The sequence below is a fragment of the Solanum dulcamara genome, chromosome 10, assembly GCF_947179165.1.
Source record: "Solanum dulcamara chromosome 10, daSolDulc1.2, whole genome shotgun sequence".
Lineage (NCBI taxonomy): Eukaryota > Viridiplantae > Streptophyta > Magnoliopsida > Solanales > Solanaceae > Solanum > Solanum dulcamara.
This window is the reverse complement of record NC_077246.1, coordinates 39,383,782-39,404,350: the sequence shown is the minus strand read 5'-3', so window position 1 is coordinate 39,404,350 and position 20,569 is coordinate 39,383,782. Positions and strand designations below refer to the sequence as shown.

Below are 20,569 nucleotides of genomic sequence, written 5' to 3'. Positions count from 1 at the left end.
TTCGTGGGCTGATCTTTGATAGTTAGTTGTAACTCAGACTCCTTCGTCTGAGATAATAGCTATGGGAACTTCATAAAGTCTCACTCTCTCTTATTATGTTCACCCCTTTTTGTATACACCCATCCATTAGGGTCTCTGCTAATGGTTCTCTGGGAACTGGAAATGAACTACCTTCCGTTGGTAGTCAACATTAGCATAACAGGAAGATAGCCAATCCATACCCATAATCACATCAAATTGAGTCATATCCAAGTCTATTAAGTGTGCCTTAGTGCAACAATCACATATAATTACTGAGCAATTTTTATATACCTGCTTTGCTATAATAGAATCCCCTATCAGAGTAGCTACCTCAAATGGTTCTATCGGTTTGGGTTTTATCCCAATATTATCAGCAATCAATGGAGAAATATATGATAATGTAAAGCCTGGATCTATCAATGCTTATACTATCTAGGAAAAGATCAACAATGTATCTGTAATCACATCTAGATATGCCTCCTGATCCTGCCGGGTGGCCAAAACATAAGTACGGTTCGAAGGACCGCTGGAACTAGAGATCTCGCCATGGCCTCTACCGCGGCCTACTGATATAGACGCACTCTGCCCCATGGGGTGCATAGATATCAAAGAAGACAATGACCCAATAACTGATCCGATAGACCAAGTTGTACCATATAAATTACCCTTATATGGGCAATATCTCACCACATGGCCTTGACGGCTACAAGAAAAACAAGCCCCTATAGCACGATAACACTCTCCTAGATGGTACCTGCCAAAATAAGAACACTGAGGCCCGGGTGGCCTTATCTGACTAGAGCCTCTGTCTGGCTGCGAGCTGAAAGCCCTGGAGCTCGGACCTGCTCCCGAATATCCTGTACCACCTGGTGTCCGGCTTGAGGACTGTGGAGGCATACTCTGTGCTAGCTGGGTGGGTTGTCTGCTATCCTACAAATGGGATGGTCTTCTCTAAAACTCTCCAGAAAATCCAGTTGATCTAGCCCTCTTGAGCTGACTCCTGCTAAAATATAGATCGAGCTGATGTCCTCTATGTCTGTCCTCCATGCCCTGAGCATATGCCTATATACGAGTATTGTCCATCCCTAGCTGGGCAGCCATTACCAAATAATTATCAACCAGATACCGATCTAGGCCCATCACATATTGGTGCATCCTATCAGTCATATCATCTACCAAAGCAAATGTATATCAGGCCAATGAGTGAAACTCTAAACTATACTCGCAAACACTGTGACCTTGCTGCCTCAACAGTAAAAATCTATCTGCTATATCTCTCTGCATATCAGGAGGCAGGAAATTACTGAGAAAAGCCTCTATAAACTTATCCCATACAGCTGAAGGAGCGACTCTGCCCCTAAATAACTCCCAAGACTCATACTAGTTAGCATCTACCTCATAGAGTGTATATGAGGCCAACCCAACTGACTCCATTGCAGAAGTCTTAATAATACGTAATGTACATTGCATCTCCCTAATAAACTCTTAGGGATCTTCCTCGGGCTTTATACCGAAGAACTCTGGAGGATTACAAGTCAGAAACTCAAGAGCCCTTGAACTATCTGACCTATGTACCTGATCTCTGCTTGAACCGCGTTTGTGCTCCTGGCCTGCCACCAATCTGGTCAAAAGTTGGACCATATCCCATATATCCTTATCCTCCGCTCCTAGCTGTGGAGCTAGAGGCTCGGGCACTGGGGATCCAAAAATTAGCGGTGAGCCACCCTCTGATCTGCATCTGAGGTTGCCCTAATCCCCTCTAATACTTGTGGCATCACAGAGCTAGTTGTTGGGGGCACAGTCCCCAGTTCAGGCTGAGATTGGGCCCTGGTAACTCTGTGGGCCTGACTAGCCTCACTGGGCACTGCTGATTCGCCCTTCTAAGTAGTCGTTGCTTTTTTAGAGGCATCACTGGAAATATAAAAATTCATTTTGTTAGGGAGAAATCATCCTGATAACACAACTCTATCGCACGATCTAAGACAAGAAGGAAAGGTAACATCCTAAATGTCCTGTAGCCTTTTGTATAAGATGTGATGCACAACACACCGATAAACAAGACTTTACTAGACACAGTCTGGAGACATTCTGAGGACCAAACTGCTCTGATACCACTTTTCTCATATCCTAACCCCATAGGCCGTGACTCATGCCCGAGTTGGACACCCATATGTACTCTTAGCCCAAATTAGCATATTAGCAGAATAGATAAATATAGAAATCAAATAAGGTCATTAAATAGTGCACGAAAATAAATGTAATACACGAAAGATGATAAGGCTGTCACGAAACACAAAAGCCCAACATATATACAGAACCCATAATACATATCTATAGACCTCTACAAAATGATAGCATAATCATATGAAGGTACAGAGCCCCATCGTACCCCTGACCAATATGTACAAATATACAACAGAAAAGTTAGTACCAAAATAGGACTTCGGATAAGGGAGCACTGCCAAACAACAGAGTGGATATCCTAGGAAAGCGGATCGGCAAATCAAGCATCTGTACCTATAGGCATGTAACGCTTCCCTCAAGGAACGGGGGTCAGTACGGAAAATGTACTTAATATGTAAAGCATGGACTATAGTAAATGAAGTCATAACTAGAACAGAATGTGCAGAAAATGAGCAAAATACCCAGAATGTCAAAATGCTTATCACAAACACAAATAATGCATGTAAAAAAATATATGTCATATTCGGCCCCATTATGGGACTCGGTAAACAAAATGTGGTAGCCCTTCTATCACCGGTGCCACAGCAAAACATACTCCAGAGTAGGGAATATCTCTGTAACAGATCATATCATATCAGATGGCCATATCTTATCATATCATCAGACATCAATATATGTTTACATGGCACAACATACACCATAACCCATGTACTTGTCATACCTGCCCCCTCAAATCGAGGCACATCAAATAATGTAAAGAAGTACACTTGATAACATATCCTCACCCGGGCTCAGTGAAAGAAGCATTGAGGCATCCACGAGTAGAGTAGTGAGAAACTACATGCAATATAAAATGTAAAATTTTTATAGAGACTCGATAGCCTAACTCTAATGACAAATCATATAAGAGAAATTGAGCGGTAATTATAGTGTATGTCTTTCAGATGTCACGATGTTCTATGTCAAAATAGTTTTTCTGAAATCGTTCTCATATTTCAAAATATATTATGGGACTCAAGGAAATAATTAAAACATCTGTCGTTTAGTAGTTGGAAGAGTAGAAAAGAGTTTCCTTTGAATTTTACTCAAAAATAAGTCAAATGGAATAATAAAGAAAAATTCAGGAATAGTGGACCCACCTCGGCCAAATAAGGTGACGTACAAAAATTACATGCGGTAAACTTCATGACGTTACTTATAAGAGTTTTAAGGTAGTCGGGTCCTATTTGTGTAAGTTCTAGATATTTAGACAATTTCTCCAACTATTCACAAATATTTAGTTCAATTCTACTGAATGAATAAGAGGAAAATTTAGGCGTAGATTCCGAAGAGTAGAGTCATCCCCGAGGCTCGTATCCAAATCTATTACACTTAGGACATGACAAGAGAAGGAAAGGTAAAGCTTTACATACCTTATTGGCCTTTTACGCTTGCCCAAATTCAAATCTTGTTTCCTCCAAAATCTACAATTGGTCATATTTACCAAATATTCACTATAAGGCTTTAAGAATTCAATTCTAGCCAATACATGTCTATAGAAATTCGGGTAGCGTCTCCCCTATACATACAACATCTCCGAGATTTCAACTCGGCCAAAATGGTCAACAACCATACCAACAGCAATACCAATAACATCAACAATCAATTCACCCATTCCATATCTCACCCGAGATCTCTATATATGCAACAAAACTATCACGACACATTTTTTACGTTCAAATCCATAGTCAGCAACACCAATCCACACTCTAACAATTTCATTTCCATAATATCATAAAATCATACTAAAATGATATAATTTCCTATAATCAATTTCCAACTTCAATCAAATTCATTCAACTACCATTTCCAACATAAAGTCCATAATAACCACAACTAGAATACTACATAAAATTAACTCATCTTGCCTATATAACCATACATATACACGGCCATATACACATATGCACACCCACCATGCAAACTTCCATATTTCCATAAATTCTACCCATCTCTACATACTACAATGTAAACAAGCCTTCATAACATAATAAAAAGGGATTAGTTCTTACCTTTTCCTCCTGACTTCTTCACTTGACCAAAGTGTTAAATCGATGAAACAAGCATCCTATCTTCTGAAATAACTTTACCACATTATAGAAGACCCTTGAATTAGTGAAAATACTAGAAGAAAATTATTTTTGGAATAAGATTTCAAGGGATAAAAATCCCTAACTATGGCCGAATTTTCTCTCTTTTTTCCTTCTTTCTTTTGTTCTTCTCCTTTCTCAACTTTTCTTGAAAGTTCCATGGAATTGATGAATAAGTGGCCCTTTTATTCATTTAACACATGGATAAATTACATGGGCTTGGGTCCGTTTTATGGACCATGGCATGGTTGGGCCTCTCTTGTTCTCTTTTTTTTTCCAAGCCCAATCACTTAATCCATAGATTTCTTTTTGTAATTCATGAAAGTAACTACTTTTTTTTGAAATTCTAATTTTTCCCTTAGCCTTTTCTAGTATTTTCACATCTAAAATTTTCATAACCAACTTATGTATCAACGAAGATGAAAACATAGCATTGTCCTTAACTTATTACAATTATCCCAAAATGTCCAAATGTATAAAATACGGGCTATAACACTTGTAATTCATGATAATAATTCATACTTAAATTTAGAGAAAAATTCATATACATAATCAATTTAGTGAAAACCATGAGGATACTTTGAAATCCTTAAACTTCAAAATCATAATTCATGTAAATCATCATTTAAAAAAGCTTCATGCATGGGCATTCATAATTCAACTTAATATCATGCAGTTAATTTAGAAACATACTTATAATGATTAAGAACATAATTGAAATAGACCAATGCAATTCATAAAACTAGGGTTACAAACCAGTTGAAATTCATGAGATTTTGAGTAGAAATCTTTGGACTCCATGGGTGAAAGGGACCCACGGATCAATCCCTACATACCTTGAATGAATTTGAACTTGGAATTAAAAATGGAGACTTGTTCTTGAAGAAACCCTAACCAACTTGGGGAAGAAGATGAACTCTTAAATGAAACTTGGGAGAAAAGTCTTAAAGTTGTTTGGCAGTTAATAATGTAATAAAATAGACTTAGGAGTATTTAGGATAAGTTTCATAATGAATCTAGCCTAAAAATCTTCCATATACATTAATAAAAGAATAAGAAAATGACCGAATTACCCTTTATTTAACTAAAACTGGACTCACCATGGAGGACCCATCACGGTCCATGGTGCTCAACATAGCCCGTGGTGGTGTCCGTGATTCTAGACTTGATCATGAAATCTGGGAGTTATAGAGAAGGATTTCAAAAACTTTCTCTAGAGTGACCTTTACGGTCCGTGGAGGGCCTCACATTTCGTCAAGAGTAGCCATGGTGCAGGACCTGTATGGTGGACTATAAGGGAAACCACCATAGAACCCACCATAGTCTATGAAGGACTACACGACCATGGCGGTGAGACGTGGTCCTTGCATTGGGATTATTTTCTGAGGTTTCAGGGGAGGGGTTACCATGGAGGGCATCATGGCCTGTGATGCTCACCTTGGTCCGTGATCCCTTATCGTGGTTCCTTCCTTTAGGTCTGAGTTTTAGGATCTCCACCACGGTGGCTTACCACGAGGTGTGGTGTGTACCATGTCTCGTTATGGCCTTCCGTGGTCATCATCTGGTGCCAAAAATTGTAGGTTTCAGAAATTTCATGTTTTGATCCTTGTTTTTTGACTTTCCAAATTTCGAGATCTTTCAAGTAATAAAGGGCTCAAAAAATGGCCATAACTGTGTAGTTGTCTAGGAATTGGTTGGGGTCAAAATAGGTTAGACTCATCTTAAAAACGTGTTATAGATGGATTTTGTGTTTAGATATTAAAGTGGACTGATAAGATGTAGCCATTTGTTTCTTTAAATGATTCATTATTGTGCTGTTAAAAAGGCCAGTTTTATACCTTAAAAACATTGAGGGCATTTTTTATCTAATAGGTAGAAAGAGGATGTTTCAAAACCATTTATAGTATGTTCATGGAATTTTTGACAAATTTCCTTTTAAGGAATAGTAAAATTGAAAAAACATCATTAGTGTATTCTGGATTATCTAAAACATCCTTTATTTTGGAATGGAGGGAATAATTTCTTATTTATGATTTCTTAAAAAATGTATAAAAGAAAAAAATATAGACAACTAATATGGGACAAAAGGGGCAATGTTTTTCTTTTATATGTTAAAAGTAACAAATAAAAGAGAACATCTATTTTTTGTATGCTAAATAAGTTTTGTTAGCGAAGGGAGTGTCTCAATTCTTTACTTTATATCACAACTTTGATCAAACTTCAACAATATTATCAACCTTGAAAATTCAAAAATTCCATCAAACAATATTTGATTGTTATGTGTTTTTTCATTTTTTATGAATCCAGTTGCTAATATTATTTAAAATCTTTAGTAAATGGGTAAAAGTTGTTGAGTTAATTTTATTCAGTTAATTTTACATCTATTAATTAGGTTTAATGCAAAGAAAAACAAAACATTATGTTACATAGGAGATGAACCAATGAACATACATATCCATTCCAAATAAGATTTTTGTTAAGTGTGATGTAATGGTCTTTAATGTCATTAACATTCATATCCGTTTATCAAAAAAATACTTCTTCTCTTTGCAACTCCTTTTGAAAATCCTGTAGAAAGAAGTGTCTTGGGTGAATATAATACATAACACAACCAAAAGGAAAAGAAAACATCTTTCTCCTTCCTTCTTCTTAGAATTGTTTTAGGAAAATTGGTTCTGGGCAACCTCCAAACTTTAAGCCAAGAGTGCACATGGCTGGAAGAGCTATGGATCCTTAGGGAGTGACCGACTATAATGATTTGCACCGGAGTAGGGCCAAGTCTCTTTCAAGGAAGTGGCTTGCCACAACACAGTATTTGTGATAAATTATTTTCTATTTTATAACTCTTATCCATTATCAATATTGTAGTATTTTTTTCAATAATTTGAAAGCAATTTTCTTACATACAATATTGATAAATAGCTATTTCATTGAAAAAAACTTTTCCTTACATGTCAAAGCTCGAGTCTTTGGGCGGAAATAATTTTAAACGTTGGTCACAAAAGCTCTTGATTTTCTTTGAACAACTAGAAGTTGATCATGTTTTCTCTAATTAACTTCCTGCAGATGGTTCTAACACCATCATTGATTCTAGCAATGTTGTGGTTGTTGATGATACTTCTAAGAAGAAGTTTGAAAATGATAATATAAAGGTAAGAGGACACTTGTTAAACCATATGACTTATTCTTTAGTTGATTTATATGTTATTTATAAATCAGCTAAGGAAATATTGGATAGTTTGGAAAAGAAATATGATGGTGACTATGCAGGAAAGAAAAAATATGTTGTCGGCCATTGGATTAAATTCCAAATGATTGATAATAAGCCAATTATGGAACATGTTTATGAATATGAGAATTTGACTACTGATGTTCTCAACGAGGACATAAAGATATTTGAGATATTTCAGGCTAATATTTTGCTTGAAAAATTTCCACCATATTGAAATGATTATACAAATTAATTAAATCATAAGAAAAAAGAATTTAACTCTCCAAGAACTTATTAGTCACATGAGAACTGAAGAGGCGAGCCGTCTCAAAGATAAGACAGAAGCTCTTTCTCTTAATCCTTCTAAAGCTAATCTTGTGCAATCTTCTGGTAATGTTGTGAAAGACAGGTTCAAAGGCAAATAAAAAAAGTCCTGAAAAAGAAACAAGTGAAGAAGAAAAATCACTTTAATAAGCCGGAGAGTCAAATTTTTAAAAAATCTAAGGGGCATTGTTTTGTCTGTGGAAAACATGGTCATAGGGCTGCCTAGTGCTATCAAAGAAAAAGGCAAAGCTCGAAGTAGAAAGTAAAAAGTGATGTCTAAGCTCATCTTGCTGAGGGTGATGAAGTGATTGTTATTGTAGTCGTTGAGGCAAATCTGGTGGCTAACAAGACTGACTAGGTACTGAACACATGCGCTTCAAGGAATTTTTATGCCAACAAGGAGTTATTCTATGACTTTGAGGAGTCAACTGATTGCGAGTGTGTAAACATGGGTAACTCTACTACTGCTAAAGTTTTGGGTAAAAGAAAAGTTTTACTTAAATTAACTTCTAGAAAATATTTAGCCTTGAACAATGTTTTGTACGTTTCCTCCCTCTGTAAAAACTTAGTTTTCGAAGCACTTCTCAACAAAGTAGGCCTTAAACTTGGTTTTGGAGCTGATAAAATAATTATTTCTTGTGGAGGTGACTTTTTTGGAAAGTGGTATATCAGTGGAGGCTTATTTATACTGAACATTGTTCAAGAAACTGTCAATAATGCAAGTATTTTAAATTCTACTTATATTGCTAGTCTATTAATTTGTGGCATGTTAGACTAGGTTATGTTAATATTTCTTCTATTAAAAGACTTAGAAAAATATAATTAATTCCTCTTGTAAAAAATGATGATTTTTCTAAATGTCATGTGTGTAGAAGTCAAGCATGCCAAGAAACCTTTCATACTTAGCATATTATAAGAACACTGTAAGCAAATGTGTAAAAAAGTATTACATTAGTTTTGTTGATGATTTTTCTAGATACACTAAAGTATACTATCACGATCCAAAATGGATCATGAGTAACATCCATACTTAACCTTCTGGGTGGGCGAACCAACAAATGCAAACCTAACTTATAATATTTATTCAACTTATGAAACACGACAATAATGCGGAAATTCAAATGTTATTAAAGTACGAACTAAAAACATACTAGAGTCTATTATATATTATTTTCCAAAACCTGTCATCATATCAATGGCATCTAATCTCAAAATACTACGTCTGAGAGTATCAAACACTAGAACAGATAAATAACATAGTTTGTATCCGAAAGCTAAGGATATCCTTCCATGTCTAAGAGAATCCAACATGGTCTAGAAGAAATAGCTCACCCTGGAATCTGATGTGCTGGACACTGGCTAGAGATGAGGGAGAGTCAAAGTTGCTAGAACACTCACTACACTACACAAAAGGAAAACGAAGAAAAATACAAGTATGGGTCAGTACAAGATAATATGTACTGAGTAGGTATCATCCATCGATTCCAAATAGAAACTAATATACGTAAAATAATAGGAAGTCAACTATAGAACATAAAAGTGACAAGCAACACATAACAAGATGAAATGACAGCACAACGAAACAAGTATATAATCAATCAACAATACTAAGAACACACATGAGGACTCAGGCCTTCACACCACACTCTTTTGGGAAATGAATTATTTAAGATTGAGGAGTATTAAGTCATTTACGTTTTTAATATAACGGTGCCGGAATGTGACACTTGATGAAATAATATTGTGTCGACTCATGGATTTCATGGTCTTAGAATTGCAGACCAATCACAACAACATATCAACCATCCAAACCATAACAATTAAATGCATAGAGAACTTACAACATTACCCAACCACTATAAATCACTATCAAGAGTCTCTCTATGATGTTGAATAAACCATAACTTACCTCAATCGAAGAAGTGACGTCAAGCAAGCTAGTTTTCCAATGCTTTTCCTTTACTCAATGATTCAGAAGGTTTCCAATCAATCAAATATACAATATTCATAGAAAACGAGTCGATAGACACTCATATTACTATATATCTAGCCTAGACTCAATAACCCATCCAAATCTATAATCAAATTCCTAAATTTTGATACCAACTAATATCTCAAGTCTCATATTCCCAAATGTTAAGCAGGTATTAAGTTTCAATTCCTTCAATATCATAAATTTAATGATATTCATACAAGACAAATACTCCTAACATTTATTTACCAATCTTAATATACCAAAACTTGATTTATAGAGTAACCATAATAAGAAAAGAACGAAACCCGAATTATCATCGAAGTAAGAAGCTTGAACCTTCATGATTTTTAAAGTCGACGGATTTTCCTTTTACTATAGACAATAACATGGACTAGGGAAAACAAAATAACCATGTATCATATACTTTTAAAGACTATCCAATATTTTTTTAATCATTACCCTTAATCATTATGCCATCATCATTTCCATGATTCCAAGTCAAACTTGTGGCAATGTCATATGGCCAATTGCAGCAAAGTCTCAAGTGAAATTTCACTTTCGATACAATTAATATTATGGAAGTGCACTACCCACTGTAGTTATCAATATTTAAGGCAAAATTTTATAATTCATAGGAAGTGTTTTTACATGCACTATCGTTCCTTCTCATGATGCCGCATAAGATTTTGTCTTCTCTCCCTAATTGTTTTTCTATCTTAAATAATTATGAACCAAAATTGTTGAATTTCACTAACTTATTTTAATAAATATGGGACAAGTGGTATACGGTACTGAATAAATTATCAATTTATCCCATTAATTAAATTAATTATCTAAAATTATCCATTAACTAAATAACCATAGTTATCTAATAGTCCAAAATACTTATTTTAAATTTACGAGATGGGTCATTTATGGAATAAGAAACTCTAATACTCTAAATTACTTAATGAGTCATTACATCAGATACCAATTTACTCACCGTTCGTCCTCAAACAGTCAAAAGAAAAGAGAGAATAAGAAAAGGTACCCGACTCAACAAAAAGATGTGGATATCTTCCGTGCATATCCATCTCAATATCCCAAATGGACTCCTCAACCGGACGATTCTTCCATTTAACCTGCTTAGAGTAATCTCCCTCGACCTCAACTTGTGAACCTCTCTATCTAGAATAGCTATAAGATCCTCCTCATAAGACAGATTCTCATTAAGCAGGATTAAATTTCATCGAATAATGTAGTTTCCATCACCATGATATTTCTTAAGCATAGATATATGAAACATCGAGTGCACTCCAACTAAACCTAGAGGTAAATCAATTCATAGGCCACCTCTCCCACACGCTTAAGAACTTCAAATTGCTCAATATACCTCGAACTGAGCTTACCTATCTTACCAAACCTCGCTTTCCCTTCATGGGTGTAACCTAACAATACTTGCTCTCCCTTCATAAACTCCATGTACCTGACCTTTCAATCTGCATACTCTTTTTGCCTGATTTGAGCTGCTAGAAGCTTCTCCCGAATGAATTTTACCTTTTTTTAATGATGTCATGATCCAAATCCAGGCCATGATAGTGCCTACTATAACCCCCTAGTAGGCAAACTAAACTTAACTAATGCAGAAGTCAAACCTCAATTTAAATAAATAATTACTAACATAAGAATGAGTAAGTAAGACGAATATAACAAAAGAAATAGGGCCAAGGTATAGATATATAAATATGATACAAAATATACATAAAGTTCCAAAAGTGACCAAAAATGACGGACTGACGCTAGACCAAACCCCAGACCTAGTGTCACCAATACAAGAGCTACTAAGTACAAAAGTTGACAATATATGAATATACAATGCATAACTGACTGTCCAAAATACAAAATACAAGTTAGTGCAAAAGAGGGAATGTAGCAAGTCGCTGAATGCCGAGATCTCACCATAATCCAGATTTGCACAACTACGGATGATCAGGCACACGCTAGGGGTGGCTCGAACTGGGAATTGCATCAAAATGATGCAGCAGTGTAGTATGTGTACTAAAACATGAAGTATTTAGTAGGCATCATAGGTCGATCGAGCTTAGAAAGAATAAATATATATTAAGCAGCATGATGATACTAATAATAATAAGATAGAACATAAAACTACAATTACGGCGAAAGAGGGTATGAGAAGATCATACGGTAGTCAAGTAAATCCAACCAAGCAGTTAATCACCTTAATAATCTTAACCCACAAGGTATCGGAGGAATACGTTCATATAAAGTAGTAGATATGGATCAATATTCCTCAAATGTAGCATGGAGAACCTGGATTAACCTCGAGCTCACTAATAAAAGGGATGCCCGAAATCATACCTCATGCTCATCAACATCAAAATAATAACCCAAATATGTATCAATGAGCGGCCCAAAATTCACACTCGAGCTTATCAATATCAAATAATAGTGTAGCCCAAAGTCAATAAAAAGGCCGTCCAGAATCATACCTCGATCTCATCAACCAATGGCATAAGAAAGATATCACCGATATTTCCATAAATTACTCAAACTTATTCATCGACCAAAAGTATTAATCTCACCATTTTATTTTTTCTTTAAAAAGGGTTTTTAACACCGGCGAGGTAAATCAAGACAAGTAGCATGCCAAAAATCATATACTACTCAAGTCGGGTAAAAATCCCATCAAAGGCACCAAATCACTTATCTGAGACTTCGGTATACCGAAAGCACAGCCTCAGGCCAACATTTCAATATCATAAGCAAACAACACCCAAGCATAAGCCAAAACCACAATAAGCAAGCAACCGAAATCAAAAAGTCAAACACATGGCGTATAAAGTTAAAACCACCTAGAAGCAAGTTCTAAGGATTCTAAGCAATATAAACAAGTCAAGATATCCCCTAGACTAAGGCTTCAATGACTAAAACCCAAACTAGTCACTAATGATGATCATCGACTCCAAATTGCTTAAAGGGATATCTCACTTAAATAACCAACATAATCACACTTTACTACTCAAAATATACTAATTCTAATGAAGCCAAGTCTAACAAGAGAAACCATAGCCTACCTCAAGGCCAAAATCACACACGAACCACTAAATCAAGGCTTTTCCTTTATGGGCCGCTTCCAAATGATGCCACTTTATCAAATTATCAAAGAACACATCAAAACATAGCCAACAATACCCATATTACTATAATTAAAAATGGAACAAAAATCAGGTCAAAATTCGACATTGAGACCCGCACACGAAATTGAAAAACCAACTCCATCATAAGTTCCCAAATAACTTAAGGAACTTGTGCCCTAAACATGGGCACATTCTGAGCACTAAAAGAGCTCAAAACAACCCCACCAATTTCAAGCCCTAGAATAGTAAAAAATGCAAGAAAATAATGAATTTACACAAAACTTACAAAATATTTAGGATGAGAAAAGTTCCCAAAATATCCCTGCAAAAATTTCCAACACACCGGAACAAGAATGATAAAAATGGCCAAGAGGAGCTCTCAAAAACCCAAAATTACTAAGTACTTAGATGCTGCAAACGGTCATTTAATTTCACTGAAGCCAGTGAAATAACCCTTCGCGATCGCGCGTTGGGCCTCATGATCGCAAGGTCCGGCTCAGCTAACTCATCACAATTGTGATGGTCTACCATACGATCGTGATGCCCAGGATCTTAGGCCTTCACGATAGCAGACATCTTGGTCGGGAATGCGATAATCAAAAGTTCCTGCACCAGCAGTTCTACTGGTGCTAAACTTTAGGGAAATGGGATTTCCTCCGATGGAGGTCCGGAATTCATTCAAAACCTCGTGAATGCAAATGAACTATGCTATCTAACTGAAAATGACAATCTAGACTAAACAAAATTGATGGAGGTCATTACAACACTTTTTAAAGGAAACACCTAAAATGCACAAACAGCCTAAAACTCATTCCGAGCACCTCGAGAACTGAACCAAAGGTCGTTCTAGACCAAACTCAGTATTTTAGAGCTAATCACACTGATAGAATTTCCATCCGTATTCATTTAGTCAAAATATTGACCGAATTAAACTTGGCCAAAACTTTAAATTTAAAATGACAAATCACACCAACTCAAAATGAAGACTCCAAAACCCAAAGAACCCTTCCTCCTAGACCAAAATAGAACTTTCGGAGCTGATGGAACTATTAGAATTCTCATATGATATTTGAATCTCTTGATGAGGACTAAAGTCAACTCTTTCAATCCTTAAGCCTCAAAAATGGCCAAACCACCTCAAAACTCAATAAAACACCTAGGGGAGTGTGCCAACCATCCCAACATCACACAAAATCTATAAAAAGGCTATAGGAAGTGGTAAAAATGGTAACAACATGTAAAAGCACAAAAATGACCTTGGAGGTTATTACAACATCCACCACTAAAAGGACTTTCTTCCTCGAAAGTCAAGGATGAAAGGTACCTGTGTCTCAAAAAGATGAGGATACCAGGTCCACATGTCGTGCTCAGTCTCCTATGTAGCCTCTTCGACCAGATGATACCTCCACTGGACTTTGATCGATGGAATCTCCTTAGGCCTCAACTTCCTAACCTGCCTATCCAAAATAGCCACAGGCTCTTTCTCAAAGGTTAAGGACTCATCAAACTGAACCGAATCCCACTGAAGCACGTAAGATTCATCTAGAATGTATTTTCGCAATATAAAAACATGGAACACAGGGTGAATACTTGAAAGTGTTGGGTTAAGGCAACTCATAAGCTATCTCCCCTACCTGCCACAAGATCTCAAAAGGGCCGATGAACCTGGGGCTAAGCTTACCCTTCTCCAAAATCTCATTACGCCCTTCATGGGCGACACTCGCAGGAATACTCGGTCTCCAACCATAAATTCTAAAGGTTGAACCCTCTGATCACCATAACTCTTCTGCCTACTCTAGGCAGTATGGAGTTTCTCCTGGATCATACAAACTCTATTTATCTAGTCAGGCAACAAATCAGTGCCCCAAGGCCTAACCTCAAAATCATAAAACTAGCTTACTAAGGAACGACATCTCCTACCATACAATTCCTCAATGAGAGCCATTTTAATGCTCGAATGATAGCTATTATTATATGCGAACTCTGACAAATCCAAAGAGTGATCCCACTTTCCCCTAAAATCAATAACACAGGCCCGTAGCATGTCCTCTTAGAACTAAATAGTCCTCTCTGATAGACCATCAGTCTAGGAGTGGAAAGTTATGCTAAGCTAGACTCGGGTGCCTAACTCTCTCTGTATAGACCTTCAGAAATACGAAGTAAACTAAGTACCATGGTCCAAAATGATAGATATTAGCACCCCATCTAATTGGATCACCTTTCATTTGTAAATCTGAGCCAATCTTTGTGAAGTGTAGCTATTCTGGACCGATAAGAAGTGAGCCAACTTAGTCAATCGATCTATGATAATCCAAATAGAATCAAAACCTTAAGAGGTATGTGGTAAACCCACTACAAAGTCTATAGCTATCCATTCCCACTTCAACTATGGAATGGGTAATCGCAGGGTCAAACCATTTGGCCTCTAATGCTCGAACTTAACCTGCTGACAATTCAAGTACCTTGCCACAAAAGTTACAATGTCCTACTTCATCCCATACCACCAATAATATTATCGCAAGTCACGATACATCATTGCCGCATTGGGATGAATGGAATATCTGGAATAATGGGTCTCCTCAAGGATGAGCCTGACTAGATCTCAAACTCTAGGAACATAGATACGAACCTCTATCCTCAAAATGCCCTCCGGATCTAAGGTTGCCTTCCTAGCCTCCCCACTAAGTACTGTTTCATGAATCACCCTCAAATATGGGTCATCAAACTGCTTTTCCCGAATCTACTCCATCAAGGAAAACCGAGCCTCTACACACGCAAATACCTTGCCCGCCTAAGAAATATCAAGACAGACTATCTGGTTAGCTAAGGTTTGAATGTCGAAAGCTAAAGGTCGCTCCTTAACTGATAAGAATTCCAAATTACCCATACTCACCGCCTTCTAGCTCAAAGCATCTGCTACTACATTCACCTTTCCTAGGTGATAGAGAATAGTGACATCCTAGTCTTTCAGCAACTCCAACCACTTGCGCTACCTCAAATTAAGGTCTTTCTGGCTAAAGATGTACTGAAGACTATAATGGTCAGTGTAGATCTCATAATGGGCACCATAAAATTAATGCCTCCAAATCTTTAATGCAAAGATTACCACCACTAACTCTAAATCATGTGTGGGGTAGTTCCGCTCATACACCTTTATCTGCATAGGAGCATATGCAATAACTCTAACCTGTTGCATTAGAACGCAACCCAAACCAACACCTGAAGCATCATAATACACTGTAAATCCTTGGCCCTCGATAGGAAGAGTAAGAATCAAAGATGAAGTCAACAAGGTTTTGAGCTTCAGGAAGCACGCCTCACACTTGTCAGACTACTAGAAAAGAATATTCTTCTGAGTCAATCTGGTCAAAGGCAATGCAATAGAAGAGAACCCCTTCACAAACCGTCTGTAATATCTTGCCAACCCGACAAAGCTACGAACCTCGATAGGAGAAGTGGGCATAGCCCAATTACTAACAGATGCTATCTTCTCTGGATCCACCATAATCACATCCTTGGACACCACATGCCCTAGGAATTTCACAGACTCAAGCCAAAATTCACACATAGTGAATTTAACATATAACTACTAATCCTGCAATGTCTAAAGTACTATCCTCAGGTGCTGCTCATGCTGCTCTTTGCTCTAAGAATAGATTAGAATGTCATCAATGAATACAATAATGAAGGATTCCAACTAGGGCCTGAACACATGATTTGTCAAATCCATGAATGCTGTAGGGGCATTAGTCAACCTAAAAGACATGACTAAGGAGTCATAGTGGCCGTATCGAGTCCTAAAAGCAGACTTAGGTGTATCTGACTCCCTAATCCTCAACTGGTGATACCTTGACCTCAAGTCTATCTTAGAAAACACTGCTGCACTCTGGAGCTGGTTAAATAAGTCATCAATCTGCGACATCAAGCACTTATTCTTGATAGTCACCTTATTTAGTTGTCTATAATCAATACACATACATAAGATACCACCCTTTTTTCCCCACAAACATAGCAAGAGTACCCCATGGAGACACACTAGGCCTAATAAACCCCTTACTCAAAAGGTCCTGGAGTTGTACCTTAAGCTCTTTCTACTCAACTAGATTCATCTAATATGATAGAATAGAGACTGGCTGTATACCCATCTTAACATTAATGCCCAAATCAATATCATGCTCAGGAGGAAGACCAGGAAGATTAGTGGGAATACATCAGGGAAATCTTGGATCACTAGAACAGAATCAATAGAAAGAGTGTCAGCACTAGTGTTGCGGACATAAACAAGATAGGATAGACACCCCTTTCCCACTAACCGCTGATACTTGAGGAAGGATATCACACCACAGGTACATGACTAACTGTATCGGCCTACACGACCGGAGGGAAACTGAGAATAAACAAGTTAATGATCTTCAAGAAGTAATCCAAAATCGTATGATGAGTAGACAACTAATACATGCCTATAATCAAGTCAAAGTTTACCATATCTAGAACAATCAAGTCCGCTCTAGTATTATATCCCACAATAGTCATCACACAGGATCGATACACTTGATCCACTACTAAAGAATCACCTATTGGGGTTAGACACACACATAGACATAAGCAATGGCTCACATAAAACATCCTATCAAGTAGCATAACTAGCAGACACATACGAGTAAGTAGATCCCACATCAAATAAAGCATAGATAGGCTGATGAGAGATGGAGATCGTACCTGTGATGACGGCATTCGATGTCTCTGCCTCTGGCCTAACCAAAAAGGCATACATATGACTACATCCACCTATACCACCTATCCAGTGTGCCTGGGAACCACCCCTAGTACCCTAAAAATCACCTCTGCCACTCTATATACCTTTTTTGGGCAGCTGAACTAGGGCCCTGAACCTGCTGACCCTGTAGACCACTCTGACTTTAACGTCTCCAATGGATAATAGTAAGACAATCCCTAGAAAAGTGACATATCATACCATACTCATAACACGAGCCCCTTAATGAATTTCTTTATGATGTCCCAACTGAACCTAAATGGCCACCACGATCTAAATACCTAGAAGTCTGATCCTAAAAAGACTGGCCCAAAGTCTTGCCGCTCTGATCGGTGGCACCTACTAATTCACCATCGGTAAGTTGTAGGGATGCCTGAACTAGTCTACTAGGTGGATACTTCTATGGACGGCCTCTACCAAAAGAACCCCTACCATGTGACTGGCATCCACTAAAATTACCCTGACGGCGAGCCCTCTTATCACTATCTCCGTAGGCCTCACGACGTATAGCCTCAATACCTTAGGCATGATCTACTATCTATAAAAATAAATAGCCTGATGCAACCATATGCTCTATAGCCAACCTTAAAGGAACAAATAACCCACTACAAATAGATGCACCCGCTCCTCTTCTATCGGTATAATCATGATAGCATGCTTGGATAGATCATGAAATCGCGACTTATACGCTATGACCATTATCGATCCTTGCACTAATTCTGTGAACTCCTTTCTCAGCCTCTCTCTCAAATTATGGGGTACATACTTCTTTAAGAAAACCTCAAAAACTAAGCCCATGACATCGGTGGCAAGCCCGCAAGTCTGCAACTAAGATAAGATCTCCACCAATGCCTTATTGGTCCATCTTGTTGGAAAATAGTGTAGTCAACATCATGGGACCCCACCAACCCGAGGTTATACAACCTCTCCTGGCATCTAACCAAAAACTCATGGTAATCCTCGTCCGTGGTACTGGAGAACCTAGGTAGGGCTAATCTAATAAACTTACCCAACATCTTCTGCTCCTCCGTAGTCATAACCAGCCTAGCTACCATATGCTGAACAACAGTAAGAATAGGCTGAATCACCAGATGGGGAGTTGTAGTAGTAGGCTATAGAATTGGGACCAGATCATACTGTGCCCCTGCTTGTCCTGAGGTCTGAGCCTCCTTTCGGACCTGAGGTCCGGTTGAACTGCTAGGTTTGTGTCCTTGCTTAGGACATACCCTCCATGAAGCTAAGGATCCAGGCCTGAGTATCTTGTTACACTAGTGTGGCCACGAATTTGAATAGAAAATGGGCTAGATTATCCTCTATCGGTTGATGCTCAAACTTCTCAACCTTTATATCTTTCTTTCACACTGGTGCTATGGCCTGATCTCTTCCATGGCTTCTATGTTGACCTTGCTCCCTACCTCGAGATGAGGCTCTATCTGTAGGCGCGGAGGGTACTCATCCACCTCGACTAGATCTCATCCTCAATGTCTGACAAAGAGTGAAATAAATAGGATTTAAAGGTGTTCATCATCATTAGCGCACAATCATAAATATGAATAGTGACTTAATGCCTAACAATGTCTTATAGCCTCTTAAAGATTGGATACAAATGTCATCGCACCGATATGTGGGACTGTAATAGACACTTGATCTTATAATAGTGAAACCGAATCTGGTCCATGATGGCACCTACAATAAACCCCGACTAGGCAAGCCAAACCCAACTAATGCGGAAGTCAAATCTCAATTTAAATAAATAATTACTAACATAAGAATGCGAAAGTAAGATAAATATAAAAAAAGTAATTGGGCCAAGGTATGGTTATGTAAATACGATAAAAAATATACAAAAAGGCCCAAAAGTGACCAAAAATAATGGACTGATGCTAAACCAAACCCCAGATCTGGTGTCACCTATACAGGAGCTACTAAGTATAAAAGAAGACAATATATGCGTATACAACACTGAACTGACTATTTAAAATAAAAAAATACAAGTTAGTGCAGAAGAGGGAACGTCAAGACTCTGAACGCCAAGAGTTCACAACAATCTGAATCTAGCATAGCTATGGATGATTAGGTGCGCACTGGGGTGGATCGAACTGGAAACTGCATCAAAAAGATGCAGAAGCATAGTATGTGTACCAAAACATGGGGTACTTAGTAGGAATCATAGGACGACCAAGCTCAGAAAGAATATATATATATATATATATAGAAAGATGATGATACTACTACTAATAAAACAGAACATAAAACTACAGTTACGGGGAAAGAGGGTACGTTAAGATCATACCGTAGTCAAGTAAATCCAACTAAGATGTTAATCACATTAATAATCTCAACCCATAAGATTTCGTAGGAATACATGAATATAAAGTAGTAGATATGGATCAATATACCCTAAAAGTAGCATGGAGCGCCCAGAATAACCCTCGAGCTCACCAATAAAAGGGCCACCCCAAATCGTGACTTGACTCATCAATATCAAAATAATAACCTAGAATATGTATCAACAGGACGCTCAAAATTCACACTCGAGTTTATCAATATCAAATAACAATGTAGCCCAAAGTCAATAAAGGGGCCGCTCATCATCATACCTCCAGCTCATCAACCATGAAATGTCTAAAATAAGATATCACGGATATTTCCTTAAATTACTCAAACATTCATCGACTAAAAGTCTTAATCTCATCATTTATTCTTTCTTTAAAAAGGATTTTTAACACCGGCGAGGTAAATCAAGATAAGTAGCATGCCAAAAATCTTATACTACTCAAGTCGGGTAAAAATCCCATCAAAGGCACTAAATCA

The 20,569-nt window shown here is 37.5% G+C and overlaps 1 protein-coding gene across 1 annotated transcript; it reads right to left on the bottom strand.

Moving 5' to 3' along the window:
* Positions 1-453: 453 nt before the first annotated feature.
* Positions 454-1,669, bottom strand: LOC129869756 (uncharacterized). Its single transcript, XM_055944380.1, has 3 exons — positions 1,597-1,669; positions 1,126-1,193; positions 454-951 (listed from the first exon to the last, which is right to left on the bottom strand). Exons 1-3 carry the CDS (start codon positions 1,667-1,669, stop codon positions 454-456), a joined length of 639 nt encoding a protein of 212 aa, XP_055800355.1.
* Between the last annotated feature and the right edge of the window lie 18,900 nt (positions 1,670-20,569).

Bases quoted from the DNA above. Each gene is read 5' to 3' on its own strand.
- LOC129869756 (XM_055944380.1), bottom strand. From the start codon at position 1,669: ATGGGATATGGTCCAACTTTTGACCAGATTGGTGGCAGGCCAGGAGCA. The intron at 1,194-1,596 runs GTACATAGGTCA...TTGCTTTGGTAG, and splicing joins GCGGTTCAAGCAGAGATCAG to ATGATATGACTGATAGGATG. The intron at 952-1,125 runs GTAATGGCTGCC...TCCCATTTGTAG, and splicing joins ATCTGGTTGATAATTATTTG to GATAGCAGACAACCCACCCA.